At 35.9% G+C, this 21,636-nt stretch overlaps 1 protein-coding gene across 1 annotated transcript; it reads right to left on the minus strand.

Annotated features, from left to right (window-relative positions):
* Positions 1–393: 393 nt before the first annotated feature.
* On the minus strand, positions 394–7,631 carry LOC107867990 (probable N-succinyldiaminopimelate aminotransferase DapC). Its single transcript, XM_016714518.2, has 2 exons — positions 7,188–7,631; positions 394–1,696 (listed from the first exon to the last, which is right to left on the minus strand). Exons 1-2 carry the CDS (start codon positions 7,422–7,424, stop codon positions 545–547), a joined length of 1,389 nt encoding a protein of 462 aa, XP_016570004.2. The 5' UTR covers positions 7,425–7,631; the 3' UTR covers positions 394–544.
* Positions 7,632–21,636: the final 14,005 nt, after the last annotated feature.

Here is a 21,636-nt window from a genome sequence, read left to right on the forward strand (position 1 = left end):
TGTTGAAATCATTGGTGGCTGAGTAGTCGAGTTGGAATTGTAGTCAAGTTTGTCGAATTAATTTCCCGTTCAGTCATAGCTTGAATTATCGTATTGTTCTGAATTTCAATTATTACTGTTGAGTACTGTTCATTTCTCTGTTTATTGAAATTTCTCAAATTTCTGGAATTGTGTTTTCCTCTTGAGTTCATTACATTACTACTTGGGTGAGAACAATTTTTTTCAAAAAAGATTGTAGCATAAACATGCAAAATATAACCACAAAATATGTTCCCTATCTCGTCATATATACTTAACTCAACTGGCAAAGATTTTATCGGGCTAACAGGTGTGCGTGCGTGCAATATGTGTGGGGGGGTGGGGGGTGGGGGGGCTTGAAATCAAGAACACTCATACTTCTGAAACTGCTTCCCAAGTTTTAAGGGTTTACAACATGCTAAGTTCTTATTGAGCCTCATCTTTCAGAGAATATCTATCATCGCAGTTACAAAGAATTCATGCCAGAACAATAAGGTATTCAATGCATGATGTCTCTTACAACTCCTCACTTCTTTGACAGCTTCTCCTTCATCCTCTTGACTGCACTTTTAAGAGTATCTTCATCTTTGCAGAAGGTAAATCTGACAAGATTCTTTCCTTCTTCCGGATTTAGATAGAACACGCTAGTTGGAATGCCAACAACACCAACTTCCTTGATCAGGTATTCGCAGAAAGCAATGTCATTTTCCAACCCAAAAGGAGTGTGATCAACAACCACAAAGTACGTTCCACTCGACGGGTATACTCTGAAACCAGCTGCCTTCAACCCCTCCACCAATATTGCTTTTTTGGCCAAGTAATCCCTCTTAAGCTCCTCAAAATAAGAATCTGGGGCTCTAAGGGCCGTCGCAGATGCATATTGCATTGGAGTGGAGGTTGCAAAGGTGAGGTAGGAATGTGCCTGTCTTACTCCCCATGTCAAATGAGGAGGAGCTATAGCCCAACCTATTTTCCAGCCTGTCAGAGAAAATGTCTTTCCCAAAGAATTCATGGTTACAGTTCGTTCATACATCCCTGGAAGAGAAGCAAATGAAATGTGTTCCATTTCAAAGGCTAATTTGTCATAAACTTCATCAGCAAAAACTAGAACATCATTCTCAATGCACAGAGAGGCAATGACATTGAGTTCTTCTCGAGTGAACATCTTTCCGGTGGGGTTATGTGGAGTATTTAGAAGGATTGCTCGAGTATTCTTTGATACCGCTGATTTTAGCTCATCAATTGGAAGAGAAAAATCTGGTGGTCTTAAAGTAATACAATTCACCTTTGCTCCAGCCATAGATAAAGTAGCTTCATAAGAATCATAGAAAGGAGCAAACAAGATGACCTCATCACCAGGATTTATCAAGCCCAACATGGTTGCAGCAATTGCTTCGGTACAGCCTGAAGTCACAGTAACTTCCTTTTCAGGGTCAACGTCAAGACCACTGTCTTTCTTGAATCTAGCAGCCACAGCAGAATTGAGATCTGGGACTCCATATCCTCGAGCATACTGATTTTTACCTTCCTTAATGGATTGAATAGCTGCTTCTTTTACAAAATCAGGGCCGTCAAAGTTGGGGAATCCCTGGCCGAGGTTTATAGCTCCATGCTTGATGGCTAGCATGCTCATTTGGGTGAAAATTGTAGTTTTGAACTTCTCTAGGCGCTTGGCAACCTAAAACAGAAACAGCAAGAATACTCGATCAAAAGGCAAATGAAGACATCCAATATCTCAAAAATGATTAGATTCTTTTTCAGATCAATTCACGAAGGTATGAAGTGCAAGTGCATAACTGCATTATCAGATTCTTCTTTGATTTAATTCTCATAATCTTTCCTTAGGGGCTGCTAAAAGGACATCAAACACAAAACTAAACTTCTACATCTAGCAAGAAAGTTTCTTTTTCCTTTCTAGTCAATTTACTGTTTAAATATAACGAGCTGGACAGTTTGCTTCTTTACAAGATTCCTTCAATAAACAAGGCTTCTTTACAAGATTCCTTCATTAAACAAGGACCCAATTCACTCCATAAATTCTTTATTAGCTTTCTAGAGACAATTGTTGAATTCTTACAGTTGGTGAGCAAAGATTGACACAAGACTAAATCTCTAAATCTAGCAGGGAAGATTTTGTTTCTTTACAAGATGCGGTCATTTAAAAGAAGACCCAATTCACTCTAAACATTCTGCTCTTGCATCCAAGAGACATTTATGGATTACTGTATAGTTGGTGTTCAAGTGTACAATCAAGTATAAGATACAAAAGAATAAATTGAAAGACTAATGAGCTCATTTCAGAGTGGTCCGAATAGTTTGCAACTTGTAGTGGTTCTAAACTTCGACTCCTGGGATATGGTGTCTCAAACAAGCTTTTTTGTGCATCCTAGATTCTCAGTATACTAGATCTCTCAAGGTTATAGCACAACAGTATCTCCAAGTGAAATACTTCAGTGCTTGATGTTCCATATCTCTTGCATCGCAGCTGGCTGTAAGTCTAGCAGAAGGTTTTATGAGGAGAGAACTCAATGTATCCATGGATACTCTAATTGAGGCTTATGATACATCCTTGCTTCTTTTTAAATAAGGACATACTTGAGATTGCTTTCAACTGTTGTTCATGAGAAAGAAAGATCACAACTTTTTTAACTGGTTTGCCATCTACTGTGCTTTAAGGTAGCTTTATTATTAATGGTTTTTGAGAAGGTAACATTTAAGGTAGCTTTATTATTAATTTTTTTTTGAGAAAGTAACATTTAAGGTTAGCTTTATTATTGAAATTCTAACTACCTTCAAGGAGAACGTAGACATGTTTCTGAAACAATTTTAGACCTTCCAATATTATCATGCATAAATTTAACAACTAAATTCACAAATTGAAGATAAAAAGTCAAAAAAGATTCCTCAAATAGTCCAAAATCTTCCCAATATTTATTCGATTGCTTTGTCCTTCTTCATTTTTCAGAACAAAGACTTTTAACAGTTCTGATTATCACCCAAGCAATTTGATCGAAGAGGTTGCTAACATATTTTTGAATTTGGTTTGAACCAAAACAAAGGAATGGTAAGGATGAAGAGAATGAAGAATTAATTAGTATCTAACTAGTGATTAATGAAGATGGAATGATTGATGGGAGGTTCTCCAGTAGAGATAAAAATACTGTGTGATTTCTTCCCAATTGTCTAAATCTTGGGGGACAGTTCCTTGATACCCGTGCGGGTGGAGAGGTACCTAGTGGATTAGTTGAGGTGTACGGAAGCTAAGGAATGGACAATACCATTCATTTGTTTAGGGACAGAGGTTGTCAAATTCATTTGTTTCTGGAAAAAAATTCCTAAATCTTTGGAATGTGCACACATTAAACATTCCTACCTTGCAACCCGCTCATAAAACTCACCTAACTTGCAACAATCAGACATCATGGTCAATATTTTTATACTTTCTTCCCTTCTAGTATGGGCTCCGAACTCCCAAGTTTCAAACTTACCCACTGATGGGAGAATCAAATGGCAAATAACAGAAGTTTGTGTGCTTAGGTAACAGGCGAAGTTCTAGATTAAGATAGCTACTGCAGATAGCCAATTGTACAATATTGGCTTCCTGATCAATTCTAGACTTCTTACATGCTAAAGAAATCAAGATATGAAGCTTCAACCAATTACTTCATTATAATTCCCTTTAAGCAATTGAAAACAACATACCAATGAAGGTCACAGCTTATAACCAACATGCAGGAAAAAAAATGGCCCAGCATCCCATTCACATTTAGATCAGATTAAATTGGGCAAAACGACTGATTGGCTCACTATCATGTACTTTGATTCATGTACAAAGTTAGCAAATTACTTCTGCAAAGAATTCTTGATTACCTCCCAGCAGTTGGAGGTTTTAACTCACTTTTACGTACACCTAACATAAGATTTTTATTTCGAGCTTTTCTGTTGAAGCTATTTGTTCTCTTAAGACTACAATTTTGAGCTCTTAGAAGACTCGCAAAGTCAAGCTTCTCTTTATGCTTAAGACATTGCAAGTACGTTTCCCAAATCATCAGTACTAAAAATGCTTTCCATTTTGGAGTTGTCTTGAAGACCATTTATCTGAAAAGTATCCTTATTGGACGGTCCCACGACCTCAGTACAATGAAGGAAATTTACGCAGACTAGGATGTCTCTTTGCCTGATAATGACTTTCATTACTGGGTGGCCCTTCTTTATCTCAAGATATTTAAAGACTCCAAGTGTCTGGGCATGTGAGTCGTACTGTAGTAAACACCTATTCTGCTGAGATATCGCAAGACTATCTAATGGCATTTCGATTTTCGACTTGTTTGATGGATTTTGATATGATAAATTTAAACATGGAATAATAAAAGTACCTGAGGTCAGTTTATATCTATTGAAAGTTCAGTGATAAGAGTTTTAGCACATTTGACAGTGACACAAAGATAAACATGATGAATAGATAGAAAGAACTTAACAAATTCCAGCTTATGCAAATCAGGGGAGATCTGAATGGTGGTAGAGATAATGGTGCTTTTAACCGAGCAGGTGGGAGATACATAAAGGGTCGAGGGATATATACAGGAAGGTATATTTAAGAGTTTACCTTAACTTTTGATTTAAATGTAGCCAACACTTATTGAAAAAGAGGGAAACCCACTTGATAACACTTAAAGAGTGAAAAGGTTAGCCACATAAGCTTTACCCTAACCAAAATAAATGATGCTTATATGTGAGGACTTCAACGTTATATCAGGAGAAGCCCTAATCACCTAACAGTGATAGGGTGGTCTTGGAGGAAGCAAGATAGTGGAGCAATAAAGTAAAAGAATCAGATCCAACAAGAAATTCAGTGGTGGATACCAAAAAAAGGTGTTCTTCTAAATTTATTATCTTAGCTCTTATTAGGCGAAGCAAATTCAAGCTTTCTTGCTGTTTAAGATTATCACGATTCTTTGTCTAAATCTTTTGTATAAAAGATGGTTTTCCATTCTGGAAGGGTTCACCTGTAGACCATTTTAGTTAAGAACTTATCCCTAGTTGGAAGGTCCCAATGACCGCAATACAATGAACAAAATTACATAAACTAGGATTTCTGTGCCAACAACGACTTCCATTCATAAGGTGGCCCTTTTATGACCAATAATCTAAGATTTAAATTTTCTTTTCTTTTTCAGAAAAGGTTAAGAGTTTTATCAAACAAAATGAAATCCCATGCACTTGCACTAGGAAAGGGAAAGAAATTGGCATGCACTATAAAAAAACAAAATTCCCTTAACAAAAACAAAAGAGAGGAAAATTAAGAGTTTTATCAAATGAAATGAAATCCCATGCACTTGCACTAGGAAAGGGAAGGAAATTGACATGCACTATGAAAAAAGGAAATTCCCTTAACAAAAACAAAAGAGAGCGAACTCCACGGAACCAAAACAATTACTCCTGCACTGAGCTGACGAAATCTTCCATGTAGTCCGAGACTTCAAATTTTGGAATTCAGTGAACACTAAAAGACACAAATGAAGTAGCTTTGAAGAACAAGCAATTGAAGGAGGAAGCATGTAAATTACTAGACAACTGATAATGTTGAAGGAAATGACGCAGATACTGTTGAAGGAAATGGCAAGTGAAATATGAAAGTAAATGGAGTTAAAAATGTGTCTAAGGACCTAAGATCTTGATCTGAGAATAATGGTGGTGCAAAATAATCGAAAAGCAAAGAGAATGTATTGGAAGTTACCAACAACCGAAGATGGGTAAACCTTTAAAAGTATAAGAGAGCGAAACGAGAAGCTAAGAATAAAGTATGAGACACTTTCACCAAAAGTTAGGCACTAGACAAAGAGAGGGAAAAATGCATAAACTAACATGACTGAGAGGGAGAGGGTTAAAGACTTTATCAAAGAAATGTACTAAAACTGCCACCAAACAAATTTTTGTAGGACATTATGAAACCAATGAAGGAGATGTTGAATACACATCATGAGAACAAATAGATACACATCAATCATTCAAAACAGATAAAAACCTTAACTACACTCATATAACTTAAACGACTGAAGTAGGAAGCAATGAAAAATATGAAAGGTAGGACAGCTTGTGATTGAGATGATACTCCTTTAAGGCTTAAATGCCCTTGGGAGGTAGGTGTATATAGCTAACCACCAAGTAATTCAAAGTGATATTAGAAGAGGAAAACAAATGAAGAAAGAGCACCTTAGTTCTAAGATAAAAGAACAATGGAGATATCAAAGTTATGTGTTGATGGTATTAAACTTATGAACCACATATAGAACTTCCTGAAAGAAAAATAGAACACGAATTCAATATTTCAAGGGTGATAAAGACATTCCTTGGCTTTGAGAAAGCATATGATGAGTGACAAGAATATCTTGTGGTTCTTGCTTGAGAAGCAAAATACTCATATCTAAACATATAAAGACCACTATGGACGTGTATGACCGAGTGGTCACAAGTGTAAAAAAAATGGATATATAGTGAAATTATCCTATAAATATGAGTTTACACCACAAATTTGTCTTGAATCCACACTTATTTATCCTAGTCATGGATGAGCTAACCCAATAGTATATAATGTGATACCTTGGTACATGCTATTTTAGATGAAATTGTGTTAATAGATGAAATAACAACATATATAGAGGAATTATATAACATTTATCAACTTGATCTGGGATTGTGACTGAGTGTTGACAAATCCCACGATTCTCATCTAATACAACAGTTCAGGTGATCATCCACGATCAAAGGCATATTTTTCAGTTAAAACCATTAGGGAGGACTCCACGTCTATTACAGAACCAGATCTTGTAGGAGTCCCTTACATTCAGTTTAAAATCAACATTATCCCAAAAGTTAAGCTGCATCTTACACGCAAAAATCCTAAAACCTAACAACCTCAATGTTCTTTCATTTTGAAAGAGGGGAAAAAGAGGAAGTAATAATGGCAAAAGGGAAAAGGCTTCAATCTTTAGTTTCGCTGCTAATCGTCATCACACAATAACTATCCTCTTCAATTTACTCTATTGGATCCCTAAAGATATCAATTTGTAAGACTATAACGGATTATAAAATAACTTTGCCCTTGAATAATCTATCAAATGCCAAGTCCAAAGGATGCAACCCAAGGAAAAATAAACAAAAGGGGATACCTGCACAGGCCTAGGGACAATCCGAGTTAACACATCTTGAGTAGAAACAGCCTCATTCTGGGTTGAAGCGGTGGACAGAGTAGCCATTGGAAATGGGTATTTTCTAGTAGCTGTTCTTCTAATGCTGCTTGAAATGGTGTGGAGAATATAGGGTTTAAAACTCCTCAGTGGCTGCTGAAGCATCTCATTGGAATATTGAGGTGACCAGGTACAACGGATTGCCTGAGAGATTTGCATTACGGGGAATCTGTATTTATCGGGGTAACAAGTGGTAAGAGTACCAAAGGTAACTCTTCGGATTCAAAATGGTCCTCTGTGCATTGACTTCTATTATCATGGAGGAAATGACTTTTAGACCCTTTTAATATTGGAAACGTGTAAAATGCATCATCTCACATCTCTAGAACAAATCATCACTAGGGGAAGAATCATGGGGGACTCATGTGCGCACACAGTTATTTCCGTTGACTTCTAAAATATTGGGGGTAGTTGAAGGGCAAATTAGACTTTCTAAATTGTTTGAGTTCCAATATAAGGGGGTAGTTTTAGGGGGCAAATTAGACTTTCTCAATTGTTTAAGTTCCTTTTCTCGTTTTTTGGTAAATAATTGTTTAAGTTCATAAACAGTACGAATTGTTAGGTTTGGATTTGGCCACTCGTTATAACCCTCCAACTTCACTCACCATGTGCAATTTAAATACAGAAAAAACTCATTTTAACCCTCCAACATCATTCACCATGTGTCATTTAAATAAATAAATAAAAAAAATTAGGGCTCGTTTGGCCATGAAAAATTTTCCCTTTTTTCCGAAATAAAATATTTCGGAATTAAAAATTGTGGTGTTTGACTATAAAAATTCGAAAAAATAATTTCAGAAAATTTTTCTGAAAAGGGAAAACAAATTTTGTTGTTTTCACAATTTTTCAACTCCAATTCCAACTTTTATTATTATTACATATAACCCCAATCGTTTAAATTTTTAAATAAAACTCTCCTTATAACATTACTTTTTCAAAATTACGTATATAGCAGTTTTAAAGAATAAGATAATTATAATTTCAAACTTAATGCTATCCTAATTAATATTAGTCTTTTTTTCTCTCTCATCATTATTTTTATCCCTTATTTAATTTTCTCCCTTATCTAAGACATTATTTTACTGTTAATTTATATTTATACCCATAAATATATAAAGTATTATATTTATAATAGAAATATATAAAGTATGTTATATATAAAGTTTATATCATGTAGATACCATATACACATATATATAAATATACAAAGTATTAAGAAACATACTAAGTATATGTATAATATAAAGGCCAAAGTCATTGACAGACACTCAAACTTATTGCGAAAATTCACTAAGATCCCTCAACTAAGGTCTGTTCCTATCAGACCCCTAAACCCCCCGAATTTTGTACCAATTGGGCATTTTTTTTCCCTATTACAAAAAAGCTGAAAGTGTGTGTTGCACACACGCAATGACGTGGCAAAACGAGCTAACTGGAAGCTGACACATGGCATTGTAGGCCCAATAATTATTAAAAATTAATTATAATTTATTTAAAAAAAATTATATAAAAATGGCATTGAGGAAATTATTAAAAATAATTCTAAAATTATTTTTAAAATAAAAATAAAAAATTGATTATTTTGAAAAAATTAAAAATATTTTTAAATGAAATAAATTATTAAAAAAATATTTTTTAAAAAAATTATAAATTTTTTAAAAAGTGAAAATAAGAAATGGCATTGAGGATATAAATTATGAAAGAATAATAATAAAATTATTTTAAAAATAAAAATAAAAAGCTGATTATTTAAGAAAAATTATTTAAAAAATGAAATAAATTATTAAAAAATTATTTTAAAAATAAAAAATTAATTATTGAAAAAAATTATAAAACTTTTTAAAATTAAAATATAAAATGGCATTGAGGATCCAAATTATGAAAAAATAATTATAAAATTATTTGAAAAATAAAATTAAAAAACTGACTATTTAAAAAAAATAAAAAAAAATTTAAAAAAAATGAAAATAAAAAATAGCATTAAGGATATAAATTATGAAAAAATAATTATAAAATTATTTAAAAAATAAAAATAAAAAACTGATTATTTAAAAAAATTACAATATTTTTTAAAAAATGAAATAAATTATTAAAAAATTATTTAAAAAATAAAAAATTAATTATTAAAAAAAATTATAAAACTTTTTAAAATGAATATGTCATAATTGAAATTCATTAAATATGGCTATGTATATATAATTATTTTTATAATAGTGGCTAATTGTGTTCTTTTTCCATCAGTAGGTAAATTTTAATTGGGTGATTTTGATAGTTTGTAAAAGTTAGGGCATAAAATCATATTTAAAAAAGTTTTTTCAAAAGTCAAAAAAAAAATTTAAAAAAGACATGGTCAAACACAACTCTAACTCCAATTTTACTCCAACTCCGAAAAATTTTAGTTTTCATGGCCAAACGGCTACTTACTCATGCGTAAGCTATTCAACACATGTTGACAACGACAAATATAAAAAGGGTAAGAAACATTCAGGGTGTGTTTGGTACGGTAGAAAACATTTTTTAAAAGATATTTGTGTATTTTTTCATATTTAGTTTGGCAAAATTTTTGGAAAACAAGTTTCTTCGAAATGAGAAAAACGATTTTCTTAAACAAGTTTCTTCAAAATGAAAAAAATAATTTTCTTAATGGAAGTAAAAAAAAATAAGTTCTATAAGTGACATTCTATGTATATTGTATCCTTCCTTCCATCCAACCTGTACCCACCCTTGCCACCCCTGAGGCTCTACACTTCACCCTACCCCTTCCCTCCTTTATCATTTTAAGTGAGATTGCATACAAATGTTTTTAAAGCTACATTTTTTTTTAAATGTAATTGGAGTACATCTGTATATAAATCAAATCCCCGCTTCCTAATTTTTAACCCAACTCTAACATGGATACAAAATAAAGGCTCCAATATAAGGCAAAATCCAGACTCAGCAGGAGGGTGGATGTAGAGATAGCTCGTGGAAATAATAAGGCTAAGGCTGCATTTATTTTTATTATGATTTAAACATCTGAATCTGAATGCACAATTGAATGATTAAGATGTTGTCTTTAGATCTGAAAATCGAATGATTAAGACTGTTGTGTAAAAAAAATTTATTTGTATATATAATAAAAAATATAATTAAAATAAAAAATTAATTATATATTAAGAAAATATGTGAATTAATACAACAAAATTATTATTTGATTTAAATTTTTTTTATTTTTGCTAGAGATAGTGATGATAGTTTGTATTGGTGGTAGTGGTGTGTAACACTCCGATTTTCTAAATCGAAATGCTACACGGTGCCTATGACCCCGAAAGACGATAAGTTAACCCATGATTGATATCTATACCTATACACTGCGTAATATACATGAAGAATGCGGAAAACATGAACAATAGGCCATAAGGTTCAACTGAATAAAGAATCTATCAAAACATAACATCCATATGGGGTAACGAATACCCAAAACAACTGAATCTGAATCAAAACTGAATACAAATCTGAGCTACATCTGAAGCCTCTAAGTACTGTCTGAATAAGGAGATGAAAGAGTATGTCTTCAACTAACTCCATAAAACTGAAAGCTAACTGAGATAATAAATAAATCAAATCATATCATCCTAGAATGAAGAGAACTCACTCCAACTCTGTATACTGGAATGCTACTGCTACTGCGGATCTGGAGCTCGTGTCTCTGTACCTAAGGTGTAATATGAAAAGAAAGCACCATAACGCAAATGCATCAGTACGTGGGAATGTACTGAGTATACGAGTGAGGTAGGATAAATGCAAAAGGGTTTACATGTGTGAGCAATGCTAACTGACTGACTGATATGAACGTGAGAGTGTAAACATCCATGTATAATAACTGAGATCATGAATGCATGATAGCTAAATCTGTACGGTAATACATAGTTTACTGATAACTAATCATGACTGATATTGTAGTTCTGATAACATGGGTGACTGTATCTAACAGTCCTAAATCTGATGGAACTATCTGAGTTTCGTACTGTAGTTAAATTGACTGTATCTGACAGTCCTGATATACTAAAATCTGAAGAACTATCTGAGTTCTTTTACTGAGACTGATGTTAAAACTGTGGGAGGTAGTTGTTTAACCGACATACCCCATATGTGCCATTATAGCTAAGCCGGGGTCTAATCTCTGCCCTGACTGAAAGGGTGTCAATATCGCGCCATTGGTAAGGGCAACGTGTGAGCAACCCTCATATAACAGGTAACTCTAGTGAGAACGGTGGGAACCCTCATATAATAGGTTAAGCCACCACACCTACCCTCATATAACAGGCTGCGATGTCTTAACCTGTGCTGGCTACATAGTTATGGAACGCAAGGATGACTGCTAAGACTCACACCCTCATATAACAGGTGTATTCCTATCCTTGGGTTCGCTCGGTGCTAACTTCTACTCCCATCTGAAGAGACTGAACATGTAACTTACTGTACGTGGACTGAACTTACTGAATTCCATTAACTGACAGAATACTTCTGATATCTAATAACTGACTGAGATCATGAGGTTTTCCTGAGTCACATGACTGACTGATTTCTATTAATTCATGGCTTGATTTTGGAGATCATGAAACATGACAAGGCTCTAGGCACACAACTATATTTTTTGGGTACATGTATCCCTAGGACTCAATGGAAGGAAATTGACGCACGTGACTGACTTGAGTACGTGACCAACATCAACAATCTATAATATCATAACTTGGGGAATTCCATGAAGTGCATGGATATCATACATTTTGTACATAAGTAAGATTTGCAAGTAAGCATGGCATAATCTAATAAGACTAGTTCATGAACATCCCAACAACATTTACAAGACACAATATAAACATGAAAATCATTGGAACATAGGGGCATATCATGAATCCTTCACTTAGTTACAATTTAGCTATATTGCATGATTTCTAGTTCCTTAGGAATTTTATCAAACACCTTGAATGCACTCTTTTAAGGCATAGGTATATTTATCAATTCGACCATCTTAATCCATCCAAAATTTATGTGTTTCAACTAACCTATTCACATGCTTCATGAAAACACATTAAGATACAACCTTGAGTCCAAACAATAATCATCAACATGAATATAGTCATAACACGACAAGAAAATCACAATTTATAATTTAAAGCATGATTCTTTAGCTCCATGGATGAAAGGGACCATGGACGAACACTATGCATACCTTAGTGATTGAATCTTGGAAGAGATCTAATGTTTCTGAAGGTTCTTGAAGAATTCCTTAGGCTTGCTCTTGAGGATATGATCTTGAGAGAAAACCCTAATCTTGTGGTTGAGAGTGTATAAGAGAGCTTTTTGAGATGTTTAACTAAAGAGAATGGAAGATAATACACTCCTTGAGGGTTATAAGTCATGGAAAATGAAGGGAAAAGACCAAAATACCCTTACTAAAATTTTCCTCAATTGATGGGAGAAATAGCTGACAACATTCGTGACAAACCATCATACTGGTGATAGGTCATCACGAATTATTGTCACTAAAAGGTAAAATCTTGATTTTCTGGTTAAGGTTGACGACATTGGTGATAGGCCGTCACGGGCATGATGGCTTGTCACAAAATGTCGTTGCTGGGGGTGAAAATCTGCCCAGGGCTGACGACATTGGTGATAGGCCGTCACGGGCGTGACGGCTTGTCACAAATGTCGTTACTCAGTTTCCTAGCCTGACATGCCGGAGTAAAATGGGCATAACTCCTTGCTCCGATATTAAATTTAGGTAAAATTGATATCGTTGGAAATCTAATTCAATTATATATTTGTTGGTGGATCATGAGCTCAGAGATTCATAGAATAACGAGAGATATTATTATTTGAAGTTGACTATACCAATATCCTTCTCAAGAATTCAATCGATAAGGAATTATTTTGATTCGTCTATTAGCTAGGACACTTTTGAGGCATTAATATGCATCAACCTTGATCATAGCACTAACAAAGCACTAAAATTTATTACTCATGTGTTCTAAACATGATCCTAAAAATGTCTGAACTTTTGGGGTACTACAATATCTCCTTCTTGGGAACATTCATCTTTGAATGAGAATAAACTAAAAGGGAATAAAGACAAACTAAACATGACTAAACCTGAATAACTAAAATCTGATCTCATGACTAACATGATAAATATACTGAACTCATGTATATCTGATGCATGGATAACTGATACATGAATGCATAACTGAGTAATCTGATAAACTGAGTTTCTCAAAATGAGAATGCATAACTGATGCATGATCTTATAACTGAACTAATACATGAATTCATGACTGAGTATACAATGGTAATAGGTACCAAGTTTTATGATGGGAACTTGAACATGAAACGGAATTAGCTTAAGGAGAACTATTACCTTGAGCTTGATCTGAATTGGCGAAGAAGAGGTAAGGATAGTTGGCACACATATCTGCTTCTGCTTTCCAAATATCTCCCTCATGAGACTGATTTCGGCAAAGTACCTTGACTAGAGGGACCTGATAGTCTAAGATTTCGACTGGAATCTCTTCATAAGAGAGGCTGTTCTGAATGTCAATGCTCTGAACAGGGACTACAACTGCTGGGTCACCTATGCATTTTTTGAGCAAAGATACATAGAAGACTGGATGAACTAAGGCTAGATCTGAAGGTAATTCGAGTTCATAAGCTACCTTGCCGAAGATACTGAGAATCCTGAAGGGACCGACATATCGGGGGACTGAGTTTCCCTTTCTTTCTGAACCTCTTCACTCCCTTTATGGGAGAGATTTTAAGATAGACATAATCATTGACCTCGAATTCGAGATCCTTTCTACGAACATCTGCATAAGGCTTTTGCTGGCTCTGACCAGCCCGGAGTCTCTCCCTGATCAACTGAACCTTCTCTAAGCCATCGAATACCAAGTTAGGACCCATGACTGAGGCCTCACTAACTTCAAACCAACCAATTAGAGATCTACATCTCCTACCATAGATAGCTTCAAATGGAGCCATTTGAATACTGGAATGATAGTTATTGTTGTATGCAAACTCAATAAAAGGCAAGTGGTCATCCCAACTTCCCTTGAAATCAATTGCACATGCCCTTAGCATATCTTCTAGAGTCTGAATGGTCCTTTCTGCTTGACCATCTGTCTGAGGATAAAAGGCTGTACTGATATAGACTTGGATACCGAGACCCTTTTGGAATGTTTTCCAGAAGTAAGAAGTGAACTAGGTACCTCTTTCTGAGATAATAGATAATGGAATTTTGTGCAATCTAACCAACTCCATGATGTAGAGTTTGGTGTAATCCTTGGCTAATTAAGAGGTATGAACTGGAAGAAAATGAGCTAACTTGGTCATCCTATCTATAATGACCCAAACTAAATCATGTTGATGACGAGTACGAGGCAGACCCGTCACGAAGTCCATGTTCACAACTTCCCATTTCCAAGTAGGAATAGTGAACTCCTGCGTAGAACACTAGGTTTCTGATGCTCTATCTTAACCTGCTGACATGTAGAGCACTTAGCCACAAAAGCTACAACATCTCTCTTTATCCTACTCCACCAATAGATCTCCCGTAAGTCATGGTACATCTTAGTGGCCCCTGAATGAATAGAGTATCGCGCACCATGCGCTTCTACAAGAATCCGCTATATCAAGTCATCTACAACTGGAACATAGAGATGACCCTGACAACGAATGACACCATCTCCCCCTTAGGAGAAAAATTCTAATTTCTGATTTCTGACTGACTCCTTGAGCTTGAGTAGGCTGGGATCTCTATCTTTCATTTCTTTCACCTCGGAAACTAGAGATGACTCTGAACTACTCTGAACACGTACACCACCCTTTGAAGAGTCGACTAAGCGAACGCCTAGTCAGGCAAGCTAATGGATATCTTGAGATATCTTCTTCTTGCTATCCTCAACGAGATAAATGCTACCCATGGAGAGTCTACTGAGAGCGTCGACCACAACGTTGGCCTTTCCCAGATGGTAAATGACACTCATGTCATAATCTTTCAAAAGCTCTAACCACCTTCTCTAATGAAGATTGAGATCTTTTTGAGAAAAGACATACTGGAGACTCTTCTGATCTGTTAAGACATCAACATGAACTCCGTATAAATAATGCCTCTAAATCTTTAAAGCAAATATCACGGCTGCTAACTCAAGATCATGAGTAGGATAATTCTTCTCGTGGGGCTTTAACTGTCTGGCGGTGTAGGCTATGACCTTACTATGTTGCATGAGGACACAACCTAAACCTACTCTGGATGCATCACAATATAATACAAACCCATCTGAACCATCTGGAAGAGCTAAGATTGGAGCTGAGGTGAGTCGGGTCTTCAATTCCTGAAAACTCTTCTCATAAGGTTCTGACCCTTGAAACTTGACCTTCATCTGATTCAATATGGACATAGGGGATGTAATAGAAGAAAATCCCTCAACAAACCATTTGTAATAGCCAGCCAAACCCAAGAAACTCTTGATATCTGATAGAGAGACAGGGCGAGGCCAGTTTCTTACTGCTTTGGTCTTTTGAGGATCTAATCTAATGCCATCACCGAAAACGATATGACCAAGGAATTCAACTATCCTTAGCCAAAATTTGCACTTACTGAATTTGGTGAATAACTGATGATTCTTGAGAATCTGAAGAACAATTCTGAGATGGTCTGAATGATCTCGCTCTGTGTGGGAATAGACTAGAATATCATCTATGAAGACTATGACAAATATGTCTAAGTACTACTTGAACACACAGTTCATCAAGTCCATGAAAGCGGCTGGAGCATTAGTCAGACCAAAGGACATGACTAGAAATTTGAAGTGACCATTTGAGTATGGATAACTATCTTTGGGATGTCACATTCTCTAACTCTGAGCTGATGGTAGCCTGATCTGAGGTCTATCTTGGAAAAATAACTGGCACCCTGAAGTTGGTTAAACGGGTCATCTATTCTAGGAAATGGATACCTGTTCTTGACCGTAACTTTGTTGAGCTGGTGGTAATCAATACACATCCTGAGAGAGTCGTCTTTCTTGCACACGAATAAGACTGGTGTATCCCATGAGGATACACTGGGCCTGATGAATCCCTTATCTAAGAGATCCTTCAACTGATCTTTTAGTTCCTTGAGTTCTGCTGGTGCCATTCTGTATGGCGGAATAGAAATAGACTGAGTGTCTGGAAGCAGATCAATGCCGAAGTCTATTTCCCTTTTAGGAGTAATGCCTGGAAGGTCTTCAGGCAAGACATCTGAATATTTATTAACCACTGGGACTGATACCAAGCTAGGAGATTCAGAACTGGAATCCTTAACATGCACGAGATAATACACACACTCCTTAGAAATTATTTTTCTTACCCGAAGGTAGGAAACAAGCTGACCCCTGAATGATGAAGTACTATCCCTCCACTATAAGATAGATTTATTCAAGAACTAAAACTAAACTATCCTATTTCTGTAGTCGACTGTGGCATAGCAGGAATGAAGCCAATCCATGCCGAGAATGGCATCAAAATCAGTCATCCTTAATTTGACTGAATCTGCTGACGTGGATCTCTGAAATATCATAACTAGGTAGTTCTTGTATACCCGCTAATCTATAATGGTTTTACCCACTGGGGTACAGATTGAAAAGGGCTCTGCTAAAATTTTGGGACTGATTTTAAAATCGCTTGCTATGTATGGAACAAAAGACAAGGATGCACCTGGGTCTAGCAAAGCATAAACATGAACATGGAAAATCTGTAACATACCAATAATGACATCAGGAGAATTTTTTAATTCTGTTGGGTCTGAAGAGCATAGAGTCTGTTTGGACGTTACCCACTCATAGCACTGGAAGCAACACCTTGCTAGTTCGGAAACCCGGACTGAACTATGGAATAATTCTGCTGATCCTGTGGACCTAGCTGAGGAAAGTCTCTAATTCTGTGGCCTATTTTGCCACAATCTAAGCAAATGCCACTACCCGCTCTACACACACCCTGATGGTGCTTACCGCAAGTCTGACACTGGGATAAGTGCAGGCACTACTAACACTAACCTGAGATTTTGAGCTTGGTGCTCTATCTCTGTTGCCGTCTCTGAATTTCGGCATTAGGGCACTAGCGGAGAAAGGAGCTGGAACTACTAACTTAGGACGAAACTACGAACGGTTTTCTCCCTCTAATTTGGGCTGAGCAAAACTGAAATTGCTTGATCTTGCTCTCTTGTTCTGCCTCTCCCTAGTCTTAACCTTCTGCTCTTCGATTTGCTGGGCATGGGTTATGAGTTTGGCTAAAGTCATATCACTGTTCAGCATCGCAGACCTACACTCATTTACCACGCTATCATTCATCCCTGACACGAACTTGCTCATCTTAGCCCTGCTGTCTGCAACCATATAAGGGGCATATCTATCTAACTGAGTAAATCTGAGAGAATACTCCTTAACCATCATATTTCCTTATCTGAGATTGATGAACTCAAGAACTTTGGCCCCCCTCAGCTCTTGGGGAAAGAATCTATCTAAAAAAGTCGTGACAAATTCCTTTCACTCAATAGGACCTGCATCATCTACCCTCTTAAACTTCTACTGTTTGTACCAAGTATGAGCCAAATGTTACAACTGGTATGTGACTAACTTAGCACTCTCAACAAAAGTAACACCCATGATGTCAATGACCTTCTAGACTTGGTCAATAAATTTCTGAGGGTCTTCATCAGACTTAGACCCGAAGAAAGATGAAGGGTTTATTTGGGTGAAGTCCCGAATCCTAGCTGCGACTGAGTTGACTACTGGATTGGCCAAAATAACTGCTGGCCGTTCATTTTGGGCAGCCACAAACTGAGCAAGTGTGGTGAATGCCGACCAAAACTCCTCATGAGAAACATGTTCGCCCAAAGGATCTTCGGGCTGAAGAGCTGGTTGGTTTCTTCTTTTTGGAGGTATATTCTGAAATAAGAGAAGAATGGATTAGACTGAGAGTTTAACTTAAGATTATGCTCACTAGCACAACATCAATACTGAAGAAGGGAAACTGTTCCTAAAATATGTCGTAACCTCTTATATATAAATGTTGCGCACAATACACCCATGTACAAAACTCTACTAGATGCGTCTTTCAGACTTTCTAGGACACTATTGAACCTTAGGCTCTAATACCAAGTTTGTAAAACCCTAATTTTCTAAACTGGAATACTACACGGTTCCTATGACCTCGAAAGACCACAAGCTAACCCATGACTGATATCTGTACCTGTACAGTGCTTAATATACATGAAAAATGTGGAAAACATGAACAATAGGCCATAAGGTTCAAATGAATAAAGAATATATCAAAACATAACATCCATGTAGGGTAACGAATACCCAAAACAACTGAATCTGAATAAAAACTGAATACAAATCTAAACTAAATCTGAAAGCCTCTAAGTACTGTCTAAATAAGGAGATGAAGGAACATGTCTCCAATTAACTCCGTAAAACTAAAAGCTAACTGAGATAATAATTGAATCAAATCATATCGTCCTCAAATGAAGAGGACTCACTGTAACTTTTTATACTGGAACGCTACTGCTAATGCGGATCTGAAGCTTGTGTCTCTGGACCTATGGTGTAATATAAAAGAAAGCACTATAGCACAAATGCGTCAGTACGTGGGGATGTACTAAGTACATGAGTGAGGTAGGCTAAATTCAAAAGGGTTTACATGTATGAGCATATGAACTTGAGAGTGAAAATATGCATGCATAGTAACTGAGATCGTGAATACGTGATAGCTAAATTTGTACGCTATACATGGTTTACTGATAACTAATCATGACTTATACTGTAGTTTTGATAATATGGGTAACTCTATCTGACAGCCCTGAATCTAATGGAACTATCAGAGTTCCATACTGTAATTAAATTGACTATTTCTAACAATCTTGATATAATGAAATCAAAAGAACTATCTGAGTTCTTTTAATGAGACTGATGCTGAAACTTTGGGAGGTAGTTGATTAACCGATATGCCCCATATGTGCCATTATGGCTAAGCCGGGGTCCAATCTCTGCCTTGACTGAAAGGTTGTTAATATCGCGCCACTGGTAAGGACAACGTGTGAGCAACCCTCGTATAACAGGTAACTCTTGTGAGAACGGTAGGAACCCTCATATAACAAGTTAAGCCACCTCCTCTACCCTCACTTATAACAGGCTGCGATGTCTCAACCTATGCTGGATACATAGTTCTGGAACGCAAGGATGACAACTAAGAATAACACCCTCATATAACAGGTGCATTCCCATCCTTGGGTTCACTCAGTGCTAACTTCTACTCCCATCTGAAAAGACTGAACATGAGTAACTGACTGTACATGGATTGAACTTACTGAATTCTGTTAACTGACAGAATACTTCTGATATCTGATAACAGACTTAGATTATGAGGTTTTCCTGAGTCACATGACTGACTGGTTTCTATTGATTCATGACTTGATTTTGGAGATCGTGAAATATGACAAGGCTCTAGGCATACAGCTATATTTTTTGAGTACAAGTACCCCCAAAACTCGATGGGAAACTGACGCACGTGACTGACTTGAGTACGTTACCAATATCAAGAATCCATAATATTATAACTTGGGTAATTCCATGAAGTGCATGGATATCATACATTTTGTACATAAGTAGGATTTGCAAGTAAGCATGGCATAATCTTATAAGACTAGTTCATGAACATCCCAACAACATTTACAAGACACAATATCAATATGAAAATCATTGAACATAGAGGAATATCATGAATCCTTCACTTAGTCACAATTTAGCTATGTTGCATGATTTCTAGTTCCTTAGGCATTTTATCAAACACCTTCCATGCACTCTTTTAAGGCATAGGTATATTTATCAATTTGACCATCTTAATCCATCCAAAATTTATGTGTTTCAACTAACCTATTCACATGTTTCATGAAAACACATCAAGATATAACCTTGAGTCCAAACAATAATCATCAACATGAATATAGTCATAACACGACCAGGAAATCACAATTTATAATTTAAAGCATGATTCTTTAGCTCCATGGATGAAAGGGACCATGGATGAACTCTACGCATACCTTAGTGATTGAATCTTGAAAGAGATCTAATATTTTTGAAGGTTTTTGAAGAATTCCTTAGGCTTGCTCTTGAGGATATGATCTTGAGAGAAAACCCTAATCTTGTGGTTGAGAGTGTATGATAGAGCTTTTTGAGATGTTTAACTAAAGAGAATGTAAGATAATACGCTCCTTGAGGGTTATAAGTTATGGGAAGTAAAGGGAAAATACCAAAATACCCTACTAAAATGACCCTCAATTGCTTGTAGAAATAGCTGACGACATTCGTGACAAGCCATCATACTGGTGATAGGTCATCACGAATTATCATCACAAAAAGGTGAAATCTTGGTTTTCTAGTTAAAGTTGATGACATTGGTGATAGGCCATCATAGGCATGATGGATAGTAACAAAATGTCGTCACTAGGGGTGAAAATCTTCCCAAGGCTGACGACATTGGTGATAGGCCGTTACGGGTATGACGGTTTGTCATAAATGTCATCACTCAGTTTCCCAGCCTGACATGGCGGAGTAAAATGGGCATAACTCCTTGCTCCGATATCGGATTTAGGTAAAATTGATATCGTTGGAAAGATAATTCAACTATCCATATGTTGGTGGGTTATGAGATCAGAAATTCATTGTATAACGAGAGATATTATCATTTGAAGTTGACTATACCAATATCCCTCTTAAAAATTCAATCAGTAAGTAATTGTTTTGATTCATCTATTAGCTAGGACACTTTTGAGGCCTTAATATGCATCAAACTTGATCATAGAACTACCAAAGCACTAAAATTTATTACTCATGAGTTCCAAGCAAGATCCAAAAAATGTCTGAACTTTTGGGATATTACAATATCTCCCACTTGGGAACATTCGTCCTCGAATGAGAATCAACTGAGAGGGGATAAAGACAAATTGAACATGACTGAACCTAAATAACTAAAATTTGATCTCATGACTAACATGATAAATATACTGAACTCATGTATATCTAATGCATGGATAACTGATACATGAATGCATAACTGAGTAATCTGATAAACTGAGTTTCTCAAGATGAGAATGCATAGCTGATGCATGATCTTATAATTGAACTGATACATAAATTCATGACTGAGTATGCAATGGTAATTGGTACCAAGTTTTATGATGGGAACATGAACATGAAACTGAATTAGCTTAAGGAGAACTATTACTTTGAGCTTGATCTGAATTGGTGAAGAAGAGGTGAGGATACTTCATGGGAGAGATCTTAGTATAGACGTA

The sequence above is a fragment of the Capsicum annuum genome, chromosome 4 (genome assembly GCF_002878395.1).
Source record: "Capsicum annuum cultivar UCD-10X-F1 chromosome 4, UCD10Xv1.1, whole genome shotgun sequence".
In the NCBI taxonomy this organism is placed as follows: domain Eukaryota; kingdom Viridiplantae; phylum Streptophyta; class Magnoliopsida; order Solanales; family Solanaceae; genus Capsicum; species Capsicum annuum.